This window comes from Caretta caretta, chromosome 12 (genome assembly GCF_965140235.1).
Source record: "Caretta caretta isolate rCarCar2 chromosome 12, rCarCar1.hap1, whole genome shotgun sequence".
Lineage (NCBI taxonomy): Eukaryota > Metazoa > Chordata > Testudines > Cheloniidae > Caretta > Caretta caretta.
This window is the reverse complement of record NC_134217.1, coordinates 21,641,039-21,663,538: the sequence shown is the minus strand read 5'-3', so window position 1 is coordinate 21,663,538 and position 22,500 is coordinate 21,641,039. Positions and strand designations below refer to the sequence as shown.

Sequence of the window (22,500 nt, the reverse complement as noted above, 5' to 3'; positions counted from 1 at the left end):
GATTTATAATTATGTTTTAAAACAATAGCATGAAAATCACATTAGGAGGTCATAATCTGAACTTTGTCTACTTATATGCATAATATAGATCTGCAGTGGATCTTCAGTATGGCTCATCTGGAACACACTCTGCTTCATATTCTTCCCTCCCACCATTTAATATACTATGCTACAAGTTGGCCTGCAAAGAGGCAGTTGTAGCACCATCTATGTGAGTGAGGTCCAAGAGAGTCCATGTTCTGCCCTGTCATTCAGTCTACTCAGTAAAGAGGGATGGTGCTCAAGCTCATGGCCTTGGCCTCCTGTCTTGGACACAAGAATAGGTGACGAGAGGGGTTTTGGCTCTGTGAGCATCTTTGGAAATGGCAGGAAAAATGTAAGGCATATAGGGCCAGATGATGCAGGGAGTTTTGTCACTGACTTCAGTGGAGCAGGAGCAAGCCCACAGGTCACAACCTGCTGACGAAACAAGCCTAGCATGGCTTCTACTGGCTTAGACAAAAGGAGGTTCCCTTTTCCTCCCCAACTTTCTATGGACTTTGAGGGAACTAGTTCAAGTGCCTGCCAGGCACAATACCCAAAGATCAAGTGCTGTCTAAGGCTGAGTGAACTCTCTAGTGTGGTGTTTTCCAGGCTCAGAAGCAAACTAATCCCTGCTGAAAGAAAAGGAGTACTTGTGGCACCTTAGAGACTAACCAATTTATTTGAGCATCAGCTTTCGTGAGCTACAGCTAAGCTTATGCTCAGATAAATTGGTTAGTCTCTAAGGTGCCACAAGTCCTCCTTTTCTTTTTGCGAATACAGACTAACACGGCTGCTACTCTGAAACCTAATCCCTATAGGTTTGCTTGGAGGTTTGAGTTTGACCAGCTTGCCACCTGCCCATTGCAGGAAGCCCAGGCCCTTGCGCTTGCACATAAGATGACAAAGGGGTGTTCCCAAGGCTTATTAACATACAGCTGACACGTATTGTGGGGCTAAAAGTTACCTACCTTCCCAGCTGTGCAAACAACTCAAACCAGTGTTCACTGAACTTTTCAATTACGTGCTGTAGTTTGCAAATCCATCAAACATTGAATACAAACTATAGTTCAGAGGGAACTGAGGTTCATTGAAAATATTTCCTTGCACTCTAACCCCATCACCTGATGAGAGAGAACCACTGACTAATTGATTCCACTCTGGTGTCTGTCTGACCACCAGTTTAGAGGCAAATTGGCACCAAAGAAGTATATACCTAAAGGCAAAGAGAAACAGATCTGTCTCTGAATACCAGTGCTAAAGCAAATGAACTAGTAAAAAAAAAAAAATTAGTTGTGCCTTAAAACCAAGTTTGCAATTTTATAGGCACTTACTCCATAATTTGTACTTGGGCCTTCTGTTATTTTTAAACAAATCTAATTTCTTACAGCTGTGAAATTTACATTTTAAGAGTGTCTAGTGGCCATGCGCATTAATTACTTTATTGAAATATTTTAATGAGTTTGGGGTTCAACTCTGAAAGAATCCTACTGAATCCCTGTGTCCTAGAGAGTTACACTAGAACCTGACTCAGTCACAATGAAGGGTTCATCTATGCTACAAGGGTCTGAATCCCCTGCTCATGGGCACATACCCAGGCTAGCTCTCACTGAGCTAGCAGTGTAGCCATGAGAGCGTGGGTAGCAACACCATAGCTTAGCCATGCTGAGTACGGACCTGCCAGAACCCTCTTGGTATCTACTCAGCTCAGCCGTGCCCCGCTCGTGCTACCGCAGCTACGGTGCTACATAGACTCGTGTTTCTTCTGCGAGAGCTACCCTGAGTATGTGTACACAAGCAGAGAATCCCAGCACTAGCTCGTGGCATATATGTAGCTTAACACACCCAGGGCCAAACCTGGATGAGCTCACACCGTTTTTATGTATGCCTTAAACTTTGGGAATGTTCAGATTTGGAGATTGGGCTCAAGTCATGAAATTTGGCATTACTAGTTTTCCCTATATTAGAACACCCCAAAACTTTGGGAAAGTTTGTATTTCGTTCTAAACTTCTTGGCTCAGGTTTTTTTTGGGGGGGGGAGGGGTACAAACAGATAAAACACAAGCAAGAAAGTTACAGAAAAAGTGTACTATTCAAACAATTCAGTAATGTTAGCCTCTATGCTGGCCAATACTGGTCTTAATGATCTTTGAAAATACCACATAAAAGGGTACACACTGATGCAAACTCTCCAATCTTTAATACATTTTGATATAATCAAATTTGAGGCAAAAGCTGGAAGTCCAGCACATCTCCTAAATTTACCGGAGATGTACTGGAAGGCTTCCCTTTTGTTGTAGGAATTGAAGGACATTTGAAAAGTATAGGATTACATAAAACACATGTTCACCTTAGCACCCCTTGATTTATTTTGGTGGGTTGTGTCACAACCTGAACTCTTCTAATATATTTTTGTGCATGAATATGCTTTGTGAAATGCTGATCAGGTGCAACAGGATGTACAAGTTAAATGGCTACTTGTTTTGTGACAAGAAGCAGTGGAAAGAAAGAAAAGAAAAGAAAACCATTCCAACATCTTCATGAGGATTTATAAGAAGAGAAGATTGTCCTGGTAATAAGAAAATCTGACCACATTTTCAACTATCCTTTACCAGGACTCAATTTTTGTGTTTGCAATTTTGCAGGCGTAATAATCTTAATCTTTGGGACTGAACCAGATATCTCCAGGGCTCAAACATAGGCTTCTACAGCTTGAGCTAAAGAAATAAGTCCCCTAGCTGCGGCTGAGGGACTCATATCCTCTATGGATCAAGTAAAGATGTGAACATGTATCACACACTGAATAGCAGGTTACACAGACACAGATGAATGGGGACACGGTCAAACTGGATGTCTAGGTACATGACTGTGCCTACAAATCAGGAGTTGAGATGTCCAATTAACCTCAACTGCAGCCATAAATAATTGGAGTCACAGTGATTAGCATCTATAAACAGAGGTCAGTGTTGGAAACACAGCCCTAGTATGTGCACACCTTCTCACCTCACTTTGCATGGGTGTGTCTATGAGCACAACTACAATGAACTATCCAGATTGGCTTTTGAACCACTTACAATAAGAGCACCAGTTATTATTCAATACATGCTTTTTATCAGATTGAAGCTAAACTTTGTTATAACTGGTGGAGATAGTGGTTTGTGGTCTATGAGAATTCTGTAATAAGAAATGCTAATCTGTCTTGGGGCCAACAATACTGTTCTATTTACTATGCAATTAACAATAATTTGTCAAGATTCTATATCTGATAACTGGAAATAGGGGTGAGGGAAAACTAAAGGCATTAGAAAATTTCAAAGGAAAATTAATTGAGGGCTGTACGGTATTTGCCTGGACTTTCTCTCTCGTTCCCATTAAGAAAGCCAACCCACGGCTTCAAAGGATGTTTCCACTAAAGGTACTCAGACTGTAAGTTCTTTGGGGCAGGGACAAAGTCTTTCCTTGCACCTTGTGCATTGCCAACCATACTGAACAACAGTATAATTTCATTTTTAGAAGAGTATCGATAAAACACCAACAAGAAAATCTTAGTTAAACCACATGAAAGCTATAGTATCAAACCAGAAAGAGTCACAAAAAAATCAAGATTAAGACCAACTGTGTACACAACACTGTAGCATTTGTGGTAAGTTGCAGACAGAATATCACCCTGTTTTGAATTTCCTGGCTCTAATAGACTGGGTTCCCTGCCTTTGTGTCACTGAAACACTCTACTTTGTGTTTACACTTAAACCTGTGTTAAGCGACCACCATAAGGAGCAACAAAAACCGGTGACCTAATATAGGTGGTCTTTAACTAAGGATAAAGATCAATTATATCAGGAGCCACATGGGGATACTTTTAAGTGGATGTTTAAGACAAGAGATTGCCTGTGGTGGCGTCCATAGTGCAGTTTCACTATGATTTAAAGGTATAAAATACAGACGTGTAAACGCAATTTACCACAGAATTCTGTCTTTTCTTCTGGTCAACCTCTGACTATACACATGTACTGTAGGTCTATTGACCCTGATCCTGCAGCACTAGGAGTAGGAACAGATCTATTGCACAGATTTACTTGACCCACAAACATGATTTATGGGATGTTATGATCTATCTTGCTAAATCTATCTTTGCAAAAAAATAAAACAAATGAGGCTTTTTCTAAACTAGCAAATTCAGTCTTTGAAATTTGGCGCAAGGGGCTCGCTTGTGCCTATGAACTAGTGCCCCCAGATTTAGGGCAGCATGGAGCTACCCCACCCCAGCAAGAGCTCGGAGAGCTATTGTGCTACAGGGAACTGCAAGGCCTCTGGAAGCTTCACAGCTCTCTCCTGCAGCTACAGCTTTTAAAAGGGTGCACCTGGTGCTCCCATATATGCTTGTGCAAGTGAAGGGAAGCACAGGCCACCCCTCTCTCTGCCCCTTTTGAGTGGCAATGAGTGGCACCACCCAGGCACAGCCCCCAAGCAGAAACGCAAACACAATACACCTTAGGATAGTATTAAGGAATGAGATATAAAATTTATTATAGAGTTTTATAATGGGAAGTGCCAGGCGATCTTAACTACAAGCAACTCTGCCTACAATATTGAACAGTATACAGAAGGTCAGTCAGGTTCTCCTCTTTACCCTCTCACAAAATACAAGAAGAAAGGGGTAGCCATGGACATGGAAAAGCAACATATTTAAACCTAATAAAAGGAAACTTTTAAAATTATTTTTACACACTGCATAGTTAATCTGTGGCACATGCTGCCACAAGAGATCACTGAGCCCAAGAGCTTGGCAGCATTACTAAAACGATAGTCATATGGGTAATGTGAACAACTACAGTACTGTTACATAGGGGGAAATAAAAGCAGTATAAACTCTCATTTTCCAGAGCATAAACCAACCACCTAGTGATGGGAAATAGGAACAAACTTCTGCTTTTGAGCAGGTTATTTTATAATTGACCATTACAGGGATGTTTTACCTTCCTCTGCAGCATCTAGTGCTGGCCACTGTCAGAGACAGAACACCCAACAGGATGGACCACTAGACTCAGCAATTCTATGTTCCTAACTAGGGGCCCAAATTTACTCCCAGACTAAGACTTTGTACAATGTAGTAAGTTTTTCCTAAGAGCAATTCTTCCTGAAGTAATTAGCCCCTTGAACATCTGTGTTTTAGTGGAAATACTGATACGCCTCTTAGAACTTATAATAGCACAAAAAGTGATCTGACTCTAATATATTACATAAGGTGAGACTCCTGAAAACTTTTTGCATGAAGAAAGCCTGGAATTTACAAAAACCCATCAAGCATACAGCTCTAAAAACTATTTTCAAAGGTAATAAATTAGGTACTCTCTTAAACGTAATTCAATCATCCACTTTTATAGTAGCTTGATTCTATTAGTTGTCCTATGCGTTTTACAAAACAGAACTCCATTAACATTATTCACTTATAGTTTCCATCTATAAGTGGATATTCTGCTCAACAGGCTTTAAATAGATTCTTTTCTGAAATTGCTATTAAGCATACTTTTACTCTAAGGGCAAAGTAGGCACAGGATTATGCTTGTACTCCATGCAAAGGATACATTTTCAGCAAGCAGAATCACATTCCTATGAAGTAAAAATACATTATATAAGCCGATTGTTTCTATCCTTTCTAACCTTGTTCAATAAGGACTCTATTCTGGTCTTTTGAGTTACATACAAAGTCTCTGATTGGGCTGAATAAAGGTATCTTATGGGCCACTTGGTGACTCTGTGTCCAAGGTGCACTTCCATCATGAGAGACTGCTCATAAAAAAAAAGCAGGGTAATTTTTGTTTTATTTTCTCTATTTAAAAAAATGTAATAGGTGACTCCTGCCTTTATATCCCCTGTTTTCAGAGCCCATTATTAAAAAAATAGCCACAAATTTTCCAGCACATTTTTGCCCACCCTTTAATTAAAGGTTACCTACACTTGGCAACTCATTTTTTCGGTTGCGAGGTTTCACTGTAGGTAATGCGCACCCTTCATCCTCATAATTGAAACAACCTCATATTCTGAATGTGGTACATACGTAGATACATACAATGCAGGGCCAAAATGAAAACACACGTTCAAGAGTCAGTCCCAAGGGACCTTAACCACTTTACAACATCAGGCTATCACAATACAGTAGTTTTTCCAGCTGTAACTAAATGCACACTGATCGTATAGATTTGGTACTGATAGCGCAATCCATATACAAATATACATGCATATATATATATATAGGGCTAGATCCTCAGCCCTGCAGTTACTGCATTTGGAGTTCAAGTCTGGTTTCTTAAGGTGGGTAGCATGACGGAAATCATACAGTACATCTCCTTTGCCCCTGATTGGCTAAACCAGTACCAGGTAATTAAGATGGTCAGCCCCACTCAAAAAAATTATAACCATTTTTTCAGAGGAAAGAGCTGCATTTCATCTGACCACTCTGATTCAGCTTAGAGTGGAGGTGGGATTTCTGCTAGTCTAAGCCCCTGTTTCTGTCTAGCTCTGGCATACAGTGGCCTAGTAAATACATTGCCTTCTGCAATTCCTCTGGGATCTGTCTTACTTTCACTTTGTATCTGACCTGACTAACATATCTCCCAGTTTTACTAGGATAAATGTAGTAATATATCTGATGCGTGTTTCCTGTCCCATCACACTGAGCCCAATAGTACATTATTCCTCAAAAGAAGCCTATGAAATACACACTCTTGTCAAGCTCCTGAGCTGTGCCCAAGGAACATTCAGCAGCACAGTTCAAGGGTGGGAAAGGTACAAAGGTGACTTTAAGGAACCTTGTGATGTGCTTCCCTGATCTTGGGGCAAATCTGTTGCTGGGCTGGCCCCCAACATAAAATCAGAACATCTTAAGGGCTGCTATAATGTACACTGGCTGACAATGGCTCCAAGGGGACTTCCTGGTTGTGGGGGATCAGGATGGATCCCTGTCTATGCCCCCTTTTCTCCAGCCACCTCCCACCAGAACATCTGTGGTGTTGGAGCAGCTACATCAACAATATACCACCCAAAGAATCCTCAGCTCTGAACTAAATCCTCCATGAGGAAGATGCACTTGATTTAAGGGCAGAACTTTACATCACTGAAGCAGCAAAAACCTGCCCAATTGTATCACAAGATTAAGGGCCACCTCTGTAATTCCTTCAGCAAATGGCAGATTATCTTAGTACAGTATTCTACCATATTTTATTACTTTACCTGACCGAGTTGTTCCCTAGGTTTACAAAAGAAAATTGTATCCCTGTGGCCAGATCCTCAGCTGATGTAAATCAGCAGAGCTCAATACAATGGAACTACCCAGATACACACCAGCTGAAGATCTGGAACCAAGAGTACTATTCCTGGGCTCAGATGGCAAAGGGAGGAAAGGTGAGAGAATTTCAGTCCTAGGTCTCTGATTCAGCTCAGGCTGTTTCTTCTTAGCATGTATTTTTGTTTCTGTGTAGCTGAACAACAGTTGTATTCAGCTGCTCATTTATCAGTAGAAATCAGCTTCACATGGGTGGGTTGAGTGCCCCTGTTTTTACTTTCATTCCCACTATTTTAATTGTACATATTTTGTCAGCAAAACTCACTGTGTTACCTAAAACACCTCTGATACCCTGCTGTGGAGAAGGCCAGCACTGCTGCTGCTACTTGTCTTCATTTGTTTGTTAAGCACTGATTTGCCAACGGAGTCCTGTGACCCTGCCCAGGGTAGATTCAGTAGTGCCTGGGCGGCACGTTAGAAACAATAGGATTCCTTGAACTCACAGGCAACATCCCGTGGTTCACAAGGAACCACAACGGCAGGAGCTTGGGTTTGTGGGAAAATGTGAAACCAGGATTTTTTATGTGTATTAGTGTGAACTGGTTATGGATGTATGGCTTGGAATTTGGGCATAAACCAGAAGGACAAGAAAATTCACTGATGTGGTATACACCAGAATGGAAAGAGTTCACACAGGTCCAGCATATATGAAGTGGGAAGGCAGGCTCAGAACAGTACATAAGTTGAAGCTATGGAGGAGGTGAGAGAAATTGTAATTTATATTTTAACTTTTCTGACATTTCTTTATTCTTTGCAAAATGAGAAGTTATTTATATTGCCACCTTTTATCATTTTTATTCATATTCTTTATTATCCTGTCCCCAATGCGTTCATGATGAGCAGCCAAGGACCTGCTGCTTTTTGGAAAGGCAGAGTATTATTTAATGCAGGTAGAGTGCATGAAAATTCCAAGTTTCTTGTGGTGATGTGCCAAGATAATAAAGGGCAACTTTAAAAATCACACATCCGTCTGAACATTTTTTACATAGTACTTTTACAAAATAACACCTAAGATTCCGATATCCAAAACATTAGAGGGAAAAAAGCATTTCTCTGTTTTTTTTGTACATGCAGTTTGTGTGCAAGACAGCACTTTATGTATACTCAGTTTCACCTATTTCCTCTGTACAGTGAATGAATCCATTTGTCCTGCTCTTTTATGGGGGTTGTTCTCACAGCAACAGGGGAGCAAAATACACTGGTTTTTGTTGTTGTTTTTAAGAATAGGAGAATGTAATCATAAAACCAAGAGAACTCAAGAGCCAAAACCAAAGGAACCAAAACTCATTACAGACCTTTTCAGACTAAATTTCAAGTTCATGGTGTCCCTTTTACGGTTCTAACGTTTCAAAACCCACCCTGTGCTACTGAGAAAGATAGTACTATGAAAACTTTCTAGGAAGCTTTCTCCATTTAGAAGGATTTACCGATACACATAAAAACCTGAATTAAGCTGTAAATCCTGTAGATAAAAACAAAACAGCTTTATGTACATTTTCCAGGACTCCCAAAGACTCTGGGCCTGATTCAGAAAATAATTACAGTATGGAAATGTCATGTGATTTTTGTCACTGATCTTTTCCATGCAAGCCAGTGTGCATGTGTATCCAATTCAAGATTCAAAATTGAAGACTTATGTGGAGATAATTATAAGTGAAATTAAAACACAGGCACTGGAAACACCCCGTTTTCCTTGAAAAATAACTGATCATCTAGTCATAGCAGGAACTTGCAAAGGATATTATACAATAAATTATTCGTGGCAAGCATGTTGCAGTCTCTCTCACTAGCAAGACTGTGGTGGTGAAGGGGACCCATTAAACAGACTCCAGATAGCTCTTTCACCGCAACATCCCTTCAGCCTGAAGTATTACTTGACTTACATTTATACAGCATTAACACCCACAATATGCTAGGAACTGTAGGATGGCATAGTTTCTACCCGCAAAGAACTTACCATTTAAGGCCCACATCCTGAACCCTCAGCACAGCTGAAGAGGAAGGTCCAGATTTGATCATAGGCCACCACCATCTTGCAGAATCCCCCGCCAATTCTGAGTTTGTTCAACTTCTGACCCAACCCTTTGGGTACAGTAGGCCAAACCTCAGAACTGTTCTAGCTGCTGCAGATGTCTGCCAGCAGCCTCAAGGGGCCAGTCAATCAGCCAAGGATAGCCACTTCCCCCCACCTTGCCCCCTGAGCTAGGAAGGCAGAGGTACAAAACTGCTATAGCAGCCCTGCGATACCCAAGGATTCCCTTGGAGATAGGAATTCTCCAGGTACCAGTTAGGTCTGCTTTATGGCTGCTTTAGACCACCAGAGAGGTGCAAAGCAGCCAAAGCAAACCCCAGGATTTGATCCCAAACTTATAATAAGAATGGGCTGATTTTTTTTTAAGGGCAGAAATGAATGGAAATGCTAAGTTCATATAAAACAAAATATAAACTAGTCAAAATCTTGGCGAATGCAATGGAAAAACATATCTTTATCACTGAAACACTAAGAAGTGCGAAAGTCCACATGATATATTTGAATGCCTGCTCTCTTTGTAAAAAGCACTCCACTCCACATTGATCTATGTGGCTGAAGAGCTGCTAACTTAAGCCCCGATCCTGCAAAGGGATTCATGCAAGCTGAACGCTCCATCTTATCCTTCTACAGTGTTGGGGCATAAAAGCAACCTTGACATAACTCACTGCTTTATGTCAAATTTTTTCTCAGAGATTCCTGAATGAGCACGAGTGTAGCACATTACACTAGAATGGCAGAGAAATTCCCTTTTGCTCTGTCTTGGTGTACATCTCTGTCTCTTCTTATTCAGTTTTACATTCATCTGAATAGTACACCCATCCCTTTTTGCAGTACAAGCATAGCTACGAACCCAAACAGTGGTGGGTGGTCATTGCTCCATAATTGAAACAATCATTGATTACTATTGAATTTTAAAGCCATGCCTGCCTCAGACTGAAGGTAAGAATCTGATCCTAAATCCATTAAATCACAGTCTTTTTAAGTTTAATCTTCAGAGAGGATTTTGGTTGTAAACAAAGAACACTACACATGGGAAAAATATCATGAACTTATGATTTTATGTCCAACCCTGAGGTCAAATTGTGTGCGAGATTTGGCAAGAAAAAGATTAGGTTTATGCAAACACATACACACACACACACACTTGCATGTGGACAAAGTTGCACTGCACACATGTTCACACCCAAAATACACATGTGGTTCCCACTTTAGTACAGGCAGAACACATCAGATTGGTTGGCTTTGGCTTTTAGAAATATTTTCTTCAAGGCTTCGTTAAAAAAAAATATTGCTTTGGGTGGCTCTTGAAGACACGTCATTATCTTTAAGGAGATGTGGTAGATCGGGTGGAAGCAGCAGTGCTGGAACAATTTTTATAGTGTGGGTTGCTGGAAGCCATTGAACAAAATTTTAAACCCTGTATATAATGGGAACCACTTCAAGCCAGGAGGTGCTGCTGCATCCCCAGCACCTTTAACTCCAGCACCCTTTGGTGGAAGGTGCACCCTTCAATGAAAAGCACCAATTTAATCCAGCAGCCAATGGGCAGCAATGAGATTTAGGCAGCCTAAACATTATACAGCCTCTGGAGTGCCTCAGTCTCTTCCACATCCCAGCTACTGCATGGAAGAGGGGGAAAAGATTTCCTGCTGCTAATAATGATAATTAAGAGGAGACCCCCCTCTTCTGCTGTGAGACTCCCTCCTTCTCCCAATCACTGAAAGGGCTATTCAGTCCACTGGGCCTCCTCTTCTCTTCCTGATAGAAAATGAATCTTTTAAGTGTTCTTAAACTTGATCTAATTCCCTGTGACGAGAAATCAATGGGAGTTGAGGAAAGGGAAGAATCTTCGATCAGGCCCTAATACCCCACTGACTATGGACATGAATACATGGTCCTGCGAGTTTCCCAGGCTCCATCTTCAGGAAGGAAGGATGGATTTGGCAGCCACGTGAGCTCAGAATTGGCTTTGCCTCCCTATTTGTCACTCTAAGAGGTTCTGCTGCCTGGAAATAGGGAGTAGCCTCTGAAGTCGCAAAAGCTTGGGTGACTCAATGAGCTTCTGTATTCCCCAGGGCCACAGAGACAAGTTTATCCTGGACTTGGTCCTAATCTTGGATGAGAAAATGAAAGGAAAAATGTAAATTATCACAAAGACATAATGCATTCATAGCACTGTATCAAAACAACACATGGCAACAATAATAGGCTATACATTGCTGGCCTGGATTGTCACCAACATTTTCCATTTGGAGTAATAGCAGAGTAAAAAAGGGATATATTCTCATCTTTATGTGCAGTGAGATTTACAGCTTGTCTACATGGCGTCACAGTCCTGACTACAGGGCAGTAAACTATAAAGACAGAAAATATCTATATAAATCCATGGTAGGCCCACATCTTGAATACTGCGTGCAGTTCTGGTTGCCCTATCTCAAAAAAAAGCTATATTAGAATTGGAAAATTTACAGAAAAGGGCAACACAAATATTTAGGAGTATGGAACAGCTTCCATGTGAGGAGAGATTTAAAAACACTGGGACTTTTCAGCTTGGGAAAGAGACGACTAAGGACAGCTAGGATAGAGGTCTATAAAAATCATGAATGGTGGAGTAAAAGTGTTATTTACTCCCTCCCATAACACGAGACCCAGGGGTCACCCAATGAAATTAATAGGCGTCAGATTTAAAACAAAAGGAAGTACTACTTCATACAATGCACAGTCCCTGTTGAAATCATTATGAAGGCCACCTATAACTGGATTCAAAAAGAATTAGATAAGTTCATGGAGGATAGGTCCATCAATGGTTATTAGCCAAGATGGTCAGGGATTCAACCCCATGCTCTAACTTGCAGAAGCTGGGAGTGGACGACAGGGGCTGGATCACTTGATAATTGCCCTGTTCTGTTCATTACTTCTGAAGCACATGGCATTGGCCACTTCTGGAAGACATCTAGGCTAGATGGAGCACTGGCCTGACCCTGCAGAGCCATTCTTACGGAAAGTGCTCTCAAGTGTTGTGCTCTAGCTGCCCTGTGTAGACCCTCATGGCATGAAACTAAAAGGTTTGTGTTAACATAGTCCTGTTTGAAAGTGGACTGTATCAATGCAAACTAGGTACTTTTTAAAAAAGAAAAAGGAGTACTTGTGGCACCTTAGAGGCTAACAAATTTATTTGAGCGTAAGCTTTCGTGAGCTCACGAAAGCTTACGCTCAAATAAATTTGTTAGCCTCTAAGGTGCCACAAGTACTCCTTTTTCTTTTTGCGAATACAGACTAACACGGCTGCTACTCTGAAACTAGGTACCTTTTAGTTCACGCCAGGAGGATCTACTTGGGCACTTAGAGTACAACACTTAAGAGTGCTCTACAGTTCAGACATCCCTGTGAGGGCATGTGGACAAGCCCTTAGTATTAATAGGAGTTATGAACATAAATCTCTAGATACTTAGGTGTGAGTAAGCCCCAAATTCTGGAATCAGTATAGGATAAAAGTTCTCTAAAGCCTGGGCTAAGGCTGTCAACTACTCTGCTAACAAACGGACAGAAAAGAAAGTTCAGATTTTACCTGTGATGCCCCTTTTCTATTAACATTAATGAGATTAAGAGTCATGGGTCATACTTGGATTTAAGCCCTTTGGGGCAGAGACCATCTTTTTTATTCTGTATATGTCCAGCACCTAGCACAATAGGGTCATGGCCCATCTCTGGGGTGCAGTGATGTCCTGGTTCATTAGAGGAGCTCCTAGGTGCTACAGTAATAGGTAACAACAACAATGGTAATAATAAGGTCCTAAAGGGATGATATTCCCTGCCAAAAAGTCCCACACTTTTGCCATTACTGGTTGGGTATATCAATTCATTAAACTGCAATGCTGAATACTTTCAGAAAACATTACAAGAAATAATATGTTCATCAGCCTTACATCTGCAAACTATTATTATTCTTTGGATTTTTGTCATCATTGCTATTATTATCTATCGATACATTAGCTTTTCAGTGAAGACCCAGGATCAAAACAGGCTACTGGTCAGGATTTGCATGCATTAGCAGATCTGGCTTTGGAAGCTGAATTACCTCCTTCCATTATAGGACCCAATATGGCCCTCAAATTCCACTGACTTCATAGGAGGTCCTTAGAGCCTAGTAAAATCAAGTCCTATGACTGAAACTTATGCTGTAAGTAACTTTTTTCTAAGCAGAAATTAAAACAAGAAAGAAATTGAGGAATGTGAACATTGCAAAAAATTCAGTGCAAAGTTCTTTAGTGCAGGTGTTCTTATAATTGTGCTACATTTGGAAAACTCACAGCATTCAGTGAACCTTCAATTCACACACCCAGCTGCGTGGGGTGGTGGTCTATTGTTAGTATACAGGTTTGCAATAAAAAACATGAAGTAATATTGGCTGGCACAAGGGCTGCCAATGTTTTTTCTTACTTTGTCTCTCCACATTTATTTATTAGTTCTGCTTGCTTTGTTTCTGCTTTTACATTCAGCATATTCCAGGGTCATAGTGGGATTTAAAGAGGTAACAGCACTCGCAAGCCTTTTGAATGCTCAGAAAAAACCTCAAACAGGTTCACACATAAGAGAACAAAGATGTAAGGATGGCTTTGAATCTGAAGGTCTCTTACACTGCAAGTGCATTGCCAGCATGTCACAGGTGTATGCCATATGAGCAAGTGGAAAAAAAAAATATAATGTGATTGTGAAGAGGTGTGAGGATTATGGGTCTGTGTCCAGAATGCATTAATCCCAGGGTGAATGTGTACATCTGTTAGATATTTAGATGGTTCCTACTAGTAGACTGTACAGATATCTAAGCAGGTGAACATCAACAGCTTTGAGACTGTATGTGAGGTGGCATGAGAAGGATCGCAGGCACTGTAGGCATCATGAGGGAAGGAGTGTATCTACTGATTATAACACAGGTCTGGGTAATCAGGGATCCTGAGTCCTATTCCTGGCATGGCTGCTGATTTGCTGTGTGATCGTGGGCAAATCTCTCTGTTCCTCGGTTTCCCTGTCCGTAAATTAGGAATACTAAACGTTAGGGCTGACCAGAGGATGATCATTCTGTTTCACAGCTGCTTTTGAGGATTCAAAATTTAGTTTTGTTCCACATTGTAATGAAAACAAACCCTTCTGGAGGTTTTTTAAGACACAGAATTGCATTGAAATGTATGGTTTTGAATAAAAAAATCTGAGCTTTCGGGGCTATGTATGTCTGGCTGTCTCCTGGTAGGTAGGTGAATGACTTTAGATACAGAATACTTAGTTTAAGTCCCTAATCTTCCTGATTCAGGGCAGGATTTTTCATCCCAGCTCACTCTGTGTCAGGCAGACCATAGGCTTGAGCCCAAAGGGGTTGCCCCCAACCCAGCCATTCTTTAGTCACTAGGCTATAAAGTGTGAGATTTTCTGTCTTCCCTTTCCCCCACAAAAAAATTAATGGAAATGGATACACCTCCACAAGACCGCATATTGCAACAAAATGAAATTTCATCAAAAAATGTTCCAACCAGCTTTACTAAATATGCTTCACAGAAGAATGAAGAGTGTTCATTAATGTATGTAAAGCATGTTGAGAGAGGCATGGATGAAAAGTGTGAATTATTATTATTAGCACAGACAAGTAGATTGCAAAAGCTAAATTTACAATCCACATACCTAGTCCGCTCAGATTCTGCCACCCAATAGCTTGACTTTTGGGAAATGAGAGGAAAACATTTTTCATAGCAAGCATGAAAAGTCTTCTCTAATGCACCCACATTAGGGAAATGTTTCTTCCTTCAAATGAAAATTTTCTATAAAGAAAGAAAAAGAAAAAAAAATCGACAAATCACAAACACTGTAAATAGGCCAGCAGCAGCAGCGGAATCTGTATAGCTTGGGTTGAAGTAGTCAGAAGAATACAAGCCACTAAAGGCTTTAGAATCCTACCAGATCCTATAGTCAGAGGGCTAAGTTCTGCCCTTGAATGCCCCGGTGGCACTAACTGAAGTCATCGGGAGCTGTAACTTCACATTTGGCCCTGAAATGGTACATATGCAATGCAGTATGTCTGTGTGTACATATGAACATATCCACAGCTGGATTTGGAGTGGAGGATCTGCCTCATAATGGCTGTGATTTTCAAATTTGTTTAGTATTGGCCAAACTCTGCTTCTACTGAAGTCAGTAGTAAAACTCCTATTGATTTCAATGGAGGCAGAACCAGGCCAATGTTGAGCAAATTTGACAATCCAACCGCATAGTCAAAATCGTGTGTGTTATGCATACAGTTCGTTTGTGCTTGTGTGTGTGTGATATGCATACTGTTCATTTGTGCTTGTATTATATTGTATCTTCCTTTAGTTTAACAAACTAATGTACATGCTCTAACAATTCATTACAAATGGGGTACATGCAATATACTCTTCGGAGGCTAAAGAAGCTGGTACCAGTCTAATCTTTTGGGTACACACCTGCCTTGTTTCTGATACCACCTTTTTTGGATCATACCACTTAGGCATTCCAAGTACCTGATTCACCACTGCATGATTGCAGTGTTATGCTGGTGTAACTCCCTTGAAACACTGGAGTCCCACAATAGTGAATGAAATCAGTGCTGTGTATTAAAAATATTAATTGAGCAAGTTTTTAGTTGGGACAAGCGCATTGCATAATAACTGTAAAATATGCCCAAAATATTCCTTAGAACAGAGTCCAAAGAGTTTGATTAAAATTGACTGAAATTAGGCTCTTATACTTCTGTTTAAAAAAAGAGAATTCATTTATTCAGCATAATTCAAAGATTAAATATGATTAAAATTTCTATAAGACGTCTAGCTTTTCTGAAATATACTGCAGTGGCCATCAAAATATTGATAGTCATTGGTAAATTACTTCTGGTGTTTAATCAATGTTATTTTTTTATCATCCAATTTTTTCTTCAAGTCAGCTTCTAACACTAAACTACATTTCATCAAGGTTGGTAAAATGTTTAGAAAGGAACAGATGTCAGAATATGGGGATTGCCAATAACACTGATGGAAGCCAGTAATTTCTTTCCTGTCCAAAGGCAAAAGAATGAAGAATAATCTAGACTGTATACAATAATACAAGATTTACTGCAACATTAATGGCTATAAAAAGTAAAAAGTATACAAAAGCTATCTCCATGTTTTCAAGCCATCACTAAGGATAGTGTTTTTCAATTTGAGACCATTTTTACTGCAAAATGAAAGGTCTATGTATTTTTAAACCTTTAAATATCCATAAAACACAGCTGAAGACCCAAAGCAGTATTAGTTGTTTCCAAAGATACCTGTATATTAATCTATTGCGTAGGTTAATAATTTTGCTAAATCTCAAAAAATATAGATGCAATCTTTCCTTTAAGAAAGCTGCTTGGCTTGTTATTTACAGATTGTAACATTTACATAAGAGTTTGGTTTAACAAGAGATATAAATATAGATAAAACCCTTAGGACTTCATTCTTTAAACTGCCCTCTAAAAATCTGCCCTGCAATTTGCAAACTGAATTTTGTGCAGACTATTCTTGGAAGCCTTTTGTGAATTAGGGAGAACTGACTCGAAGCAGGGCTGGTTAATCACAATTTTGCAAATTGTACGTAGCAATCATCCACACATTGTCAAATTCAGATCTATAAAATGCTGATGTTTTAAAGCTGAAAAATAAATTAGCTAAGTGGAACTACTTTGCTAAGAAAAAAATTAAATCAGTACAAGACCCCTTACAACAAAAATCATTACAACAAAAAAATAATAAAAAAAATATTATTCATAAGGCTGTTTCCCTTAAAGTGCATCTTCACTGCATGTCCCCACTACAAGCCCACCTCTGATAAATTCTACTATTCTCCAGTTCCAGACTGCACAGGAGCCTAATATAAATACTCACCTGCCTATAGTATGCAAGTTCCTTAGCTCTCAAGAATAAACTTGTGGCAGGGTGTACTGTTTTAGAAGGCACCCGTATATTTGTCTATGAACTGGAAAAAGCCTTTAAATGAGGGAAGAACTGCTAAATTTTATTAATTGGTGTATCAATAGCTGATTTTCCTTGGTCCAACTAAGAAAGTTGGTTTGATCATATGTTAAAAGTGGAGGTCACTTGAGTAACAACTGTAGCAATATAGAATATACACAATAGTCTCAGGTGCATGATAAATTAAAACACTTAAAACATTAATAAGTGGCAACTAAATATGTGGGCAGTTGAAGATAAATGACATTGTTCTGGAAACCAGGATTATTTCAAATATGTTTTTCCCTCTCCCTTCCCTGCACTTTCAGCATATGGCTAACAACTCCACCTGTATTTTAAGACAAAGCTAAATCAATCAAAATACTCCTCTTTACAGAGGTTTTGTGACTCGTAAAATTTAGTGTAATTAAGGTCTCATTCAATTTATTTTCCCTTATCTTTTGCAAACTGTCTGTTTCAAGCTTTGCAGGAATATACTGAAATTCATGTAAAATATTTTCAGTTATCAGTGTAATTACATATGACAAGAACTTCCAACTGGAATACAAAAGTAACAATGTGTGTGTTGCTTCCTGTCCTGCCATTCCAAGACCGCTCGGTATAGATACAAGTTACAAACAGTGGAAACCCTGTTTTCATTAAGTTGATCTTCACAAAGGTCAGGTTCCTTACCTCAAACATTCCAACAGTTGCTTAGACTTCAGTTCAGGAATTCTGTGTAACACTGCTTTGCAAAAGCAAATATTTATATTAGTAAATACCATTAAATTATTATACTTGCACTGGTATTTTCTGCATGGTATAGTTGCAAAATGAGAAATGGAAATTTAAACTAAAGAGGAAGGAGGAGAAAAACATGTTAAGCTTGTATAGAGTAACAAACTTCACTGTCTTTATTGTTGCACTGAAGGCTATTAACTCAATGCATTGTTATGATGTTTTTCATTTTTTATAGCTATCCTAACACAAATTTACGATCACATGCTCCCCTCCAATACTTGGCACAGAGAACAATCTGAGGCAGAGAAGCCCTAAAATGAGTGGAAGGAAGGCAGGTTCTCGGCTCAGACTCAACACTGTAGGAATTGCACAGTTTGAGATGTTGGTGAGATGTTCAAAGAGGCAGAGCAGAGAGACAGCCATTCTCCATGGTATGTTCTACTCTGGGAGGTTCAGAATTCTAAGCACAAATACTCATGGAAGTTATTGCAGGCTGGACCAGCCATAACTCCTCTCTGCATTATCTACTCCCTCACAGACAGCACCGGTGAAGAGGCCATAACCAGCACCAGCAGGATTCTTAAGGAAGGGATGGCCAGACAATCAAAGGATGGAAAGCCCAGAGATGGCCCAGGCTGCGCAAAGTTTCCAACAGATCCCCTAAAGGAGACAATTTGCCCATGAGTCCACATGTGCTAGCTTACAGAGATTCAAGCACATGTTTTATCCTACAGTGGGTTTTAACGCAAGAGGACAGTATATTACCCATTCATTGTACGCAAAATGACCCTATCGTCTTAGCCTGTTCATTTAAGAGACACTGGATGCTCATCACTTTTTAAAGGCAAGACATTTGTTTAGTAATATAAACATAGATTTCGGAGCCTAACCAGTTGATCCATACGACATACGAGGTGGGATTTTCAGAAGTGCTCAGCACTGACCTAACTCTGTTCCCATTGACTTCAATTGGAGCACTTAGGCCTGCACTGAGCGTGGAGGACATGGAACTGCTCTAATCATTTATGAATACTGAGTGTTGACCGGGTTATTGGTATGTTCACTTTATGAAAATGTTGGTTTTGTTTATTAAAGGGGCAAAGGAAACAAGCAGGAAGGAAACAGAATAGTTCAAGATAAGCCACTCAGTAAATACACAGGGCTGCTAAGAGACAATGCCTGAATCATTAACAGTAAAGATTCTACCTCCTAGCTCCAGCCATCTTACAGAACTGCATTTGACAACCAGGGCCACAGCCAGGGAACCAGAAAATCAAAAGGACTATAGCAGTTGTTGAGGAGCTGTCTGCAGAAACCAGGCTGACACAGGCATCTGTGTGTGTGTGTGTGGGGGGGTATTAAGCTTGGCCACCATCACAGAATGGTATGGGCTTTAGGTAAGACAGTCCACATGCCTGTCTCTTGTGTTAAAATCCTTTTTCTCTAAACACCTTATTCCTACTCTTAAAATTAAACAATAGACTTCTGAAACCAATCTATCTTGTCACTATATTTACCGCCGGTCAGATTCCCAAAGGGAAGAACAGGTGTCAAACTCCATCAGTCCTGCTTGGTAAGTACAGTTGATCCACAGGGTATTGTAGGCCCAGGGCCAGGCCTCAGAATGGGAGAATCACATGAATCCACGTCAGAAAAGGCACAAGGCTTGAGACTTGGGAGGGTGCATTCAGAGAGAGTATAGCAGTGCAGACAGCCCAGTAACCATGGCACTGAGCACTTTTGAAAATCCACAGTATCTGAACTTTCTGGAACACCTGAGAGATTTGATTTAAGATCACTGAGATTGGTAAAGTCTGCTGATGTTACTAAACTGTTTTATTTAGTAATGGTCTGCTTCTGCTACCCTTATTCACCCTGCATACTACTTTACTCCATGAGAGATTCCAATGAAGTCAGTGGACTTGATATTCTCCTGCAATGAGTGAAAGATGCAAGGAGGAACATCAGGAAGCTTTGATTCTCATGGCTGACCCTGACACATTTCAGAGCTGCTTCTAAGCAGCAATAACTTGCACTTGAGGAGTGAGAGAGATGAACAGTACTTTCAATATCTGTCCTTAAGTGATTTTTTGTCAAACTTTGATTCTACTAACATTCTACAGTGATGGACATTAGGTATGACATTTTTGACATAATTTCAATAGTGACATCAGAAATCTTTGATACAGGGAACATAGGGACTATCTGACACAGGCAACCGGATAGCTAAGGGCACTGGAGATGGGACACAATTCACCCCTAAGTCACCACTGAATATCCAGCCCAGTGATCTAAAATTATTATCAACTGAAGGCTCTTCAGAGGCCTAGGCAAGAAGAGTAGCCTGACAGATGTGCAAATCACAAAAGTCAACACAACAAATGGCATTAATTAACAAAAAGGGCCAAGAAACTAAGGATTTAATGGTCAGAGATACCAATCTACTCCCTTACTCCTAAATGTGACCCTCTCCAATACATGACTGAACCCCACCGAGGAGGAAGGAGGGCTCATCGAATGGGAAAGATTGCACTACTGCCCCTATGCTCTGGATAAGATGGTAGAATCAACAGCTGTCAACTTCACATAGTTCATGAACAATAAAATTCACTGAAGGTGCAATACAAATGTGAAATGTTACTTTCAATTATGTATTTATCAAAAAATTTACAACAGCTTCACAATTGGCTAAATCTGCAGGTGTTAATAGTACTTATACACATGGAACAAAGAGGAAATAAATACTGACATGAAGGCCTTGAGTCAGCAAACACATGTGCTTAACTTTAAGCTTGTGCTTAAGTCCAGACAACGTCAATGCATATGCTTAAGTGCTTTGCCTTGCCATGCAATTGCACTTGCCATATTTTCTGAATGGACAAGGCTTATGTAGAAGAAGTTTAGGGTTAAATACCCTTTGTAGAGGCTTTAGCACAAATATCAAATCAACGCTAACCTCTGTGTGCCACAAGCTTTGCCAGTTTCCTCTTATGTTCTACTCATTTTGAAATGGAGAGCCACATTAGCAGATCTGGCATAGGGAGGAGTTACTAGATGGATGCCAGTGAAACACTTGGAAAATGCTCAACCAATAACTAGATCCAACTATAGGGCTACCCTTAAGTTTCTTTCAATGTATTTTATTTATAGTGCCTTGTTCTAGCTGCCAAACCCAGAACAGGCTCCTTAGTTGTTCAGCAAATTGTGGTTTCCCAGAAAATACTTACTGGGAATTAAAATATCTCCAAGCACATTCATTGTCGCTTAAAAAAATTATCCAGCATAATCACATAACATAAAAAAAGCAAAGCCCATTGTGTTAATCATGTGCTGGACCCTCTGTCAAGTCACAAAAAAGTTTTGCTGTTAAAAAACGCAGTAGGGGCTGCAATATGTGGTGGCATCTGTTTCAGTGGAACAAAAGGCATTCATGGAATAAAGTGCTGCACTGTACCACTCGGCCTGTTTGTGACATGCCCTGTCCACAAACCAGGTAACTGACCTGCCTTTCGCTTCCCAGAAATACAAGGCCACAAGATGCTCCTACCTTTTCCCACAACATATGTCAATAAATGGATAATAAAGTAAAATTTGGGGATAAAGTGTGAAGGCACATGTAGAAATTATGTGAGGAGTGTGTTTATGATCCAATACTAGGAACTCATCCGCTATACTTCAGTTCGTATATCCTTAGACCAGTGGTTCTCAAACTTGTTCTGCCGCTTGTGCGGGGAAAGCCCCTAGCGGGCCGGGCTGGTTTGTTTACCTGCCACGTCCACAGGTTCGGCAGATCGCATTTCCCACTGGCCGCGATTCGCTGCTCCAGGCGAATGGAGCTGCTAGAAGCGGCAGCCAGGACGTTCCTCGGCCCACGCTGCTTCCTGCAGCTCCCATTGGCCTGGGGCTGCGATCGGCTGAACCTGCGGACGCGGCAGGTAAACAAACCGTCCCGGCCCAGCAGGGGCTTTCCCTGCACAAGCAGCGGAACAAGTTTGGGAACCACTGCCTTAGACAAATAAGATACAAGCACCAAGAGAATGGCTGTATGAGAGAAGGCTTTCCTCCTGACCACTCTGAGTACATAGCTGCGAGGCCTCTAGCACCCAAGCTGGTCCCCAGTCTCTAACTTCCACTGTCAGTGGGGTCACATCTGTAAGGAGATGGCATTTGAAGAAGTTGTGCACGTGGTCCCTTTTACTCCTCAACCATTCACCTTCTCCCTTGGAGACCTGATGGCACAAACACGTTGGTCACGAGAAAAAGGAGATCTCTGTTGATTACAGCATGCTGTAATATAGCCACATTGTTCGGTGCTGAAGTTATCAGCTTCACAATCAACTGAGACCATGCACTTTCCTGAGATCGGTGGGGCTGATTTTAGGTTAGAA

At 40.5% G+C, this 22,500-nt stretch overlaps 1 protein-coding gene across 14 annotated transcripts in view; it reads right to left on the bottom strand.

Moving 5' to 3' along the window:
* The window catches only part of ZNF536 (zinc finger protein 536), a 406,360-nt gene that overhangs the window by 296,581 nt on the left and 87,279 nt on the right, over window positions 1-22,500 (bottom strand). For 3 of the 14 annotated variants that reach the window (XM_075118389.1, XM_075118391.1, XM_075118390.1), the window contains one exon: window positions 15,069-15,205. The exons of the other annotated variants lie outside the window; for them this stretch is intronic. In XM_075118389.1, the coding sequence (XP_074974490.1) occupies window positions 15,069-15,144 (76 nt within the window). In that variant the 5' untranslated portion in view covers window positions 15,145-15,205. The remainder of the gene's footprint in view (window positions 1-15,068; window positions 15,206-22,500) is intronic. 14 annotated transcript variants of the gene reach the window in all.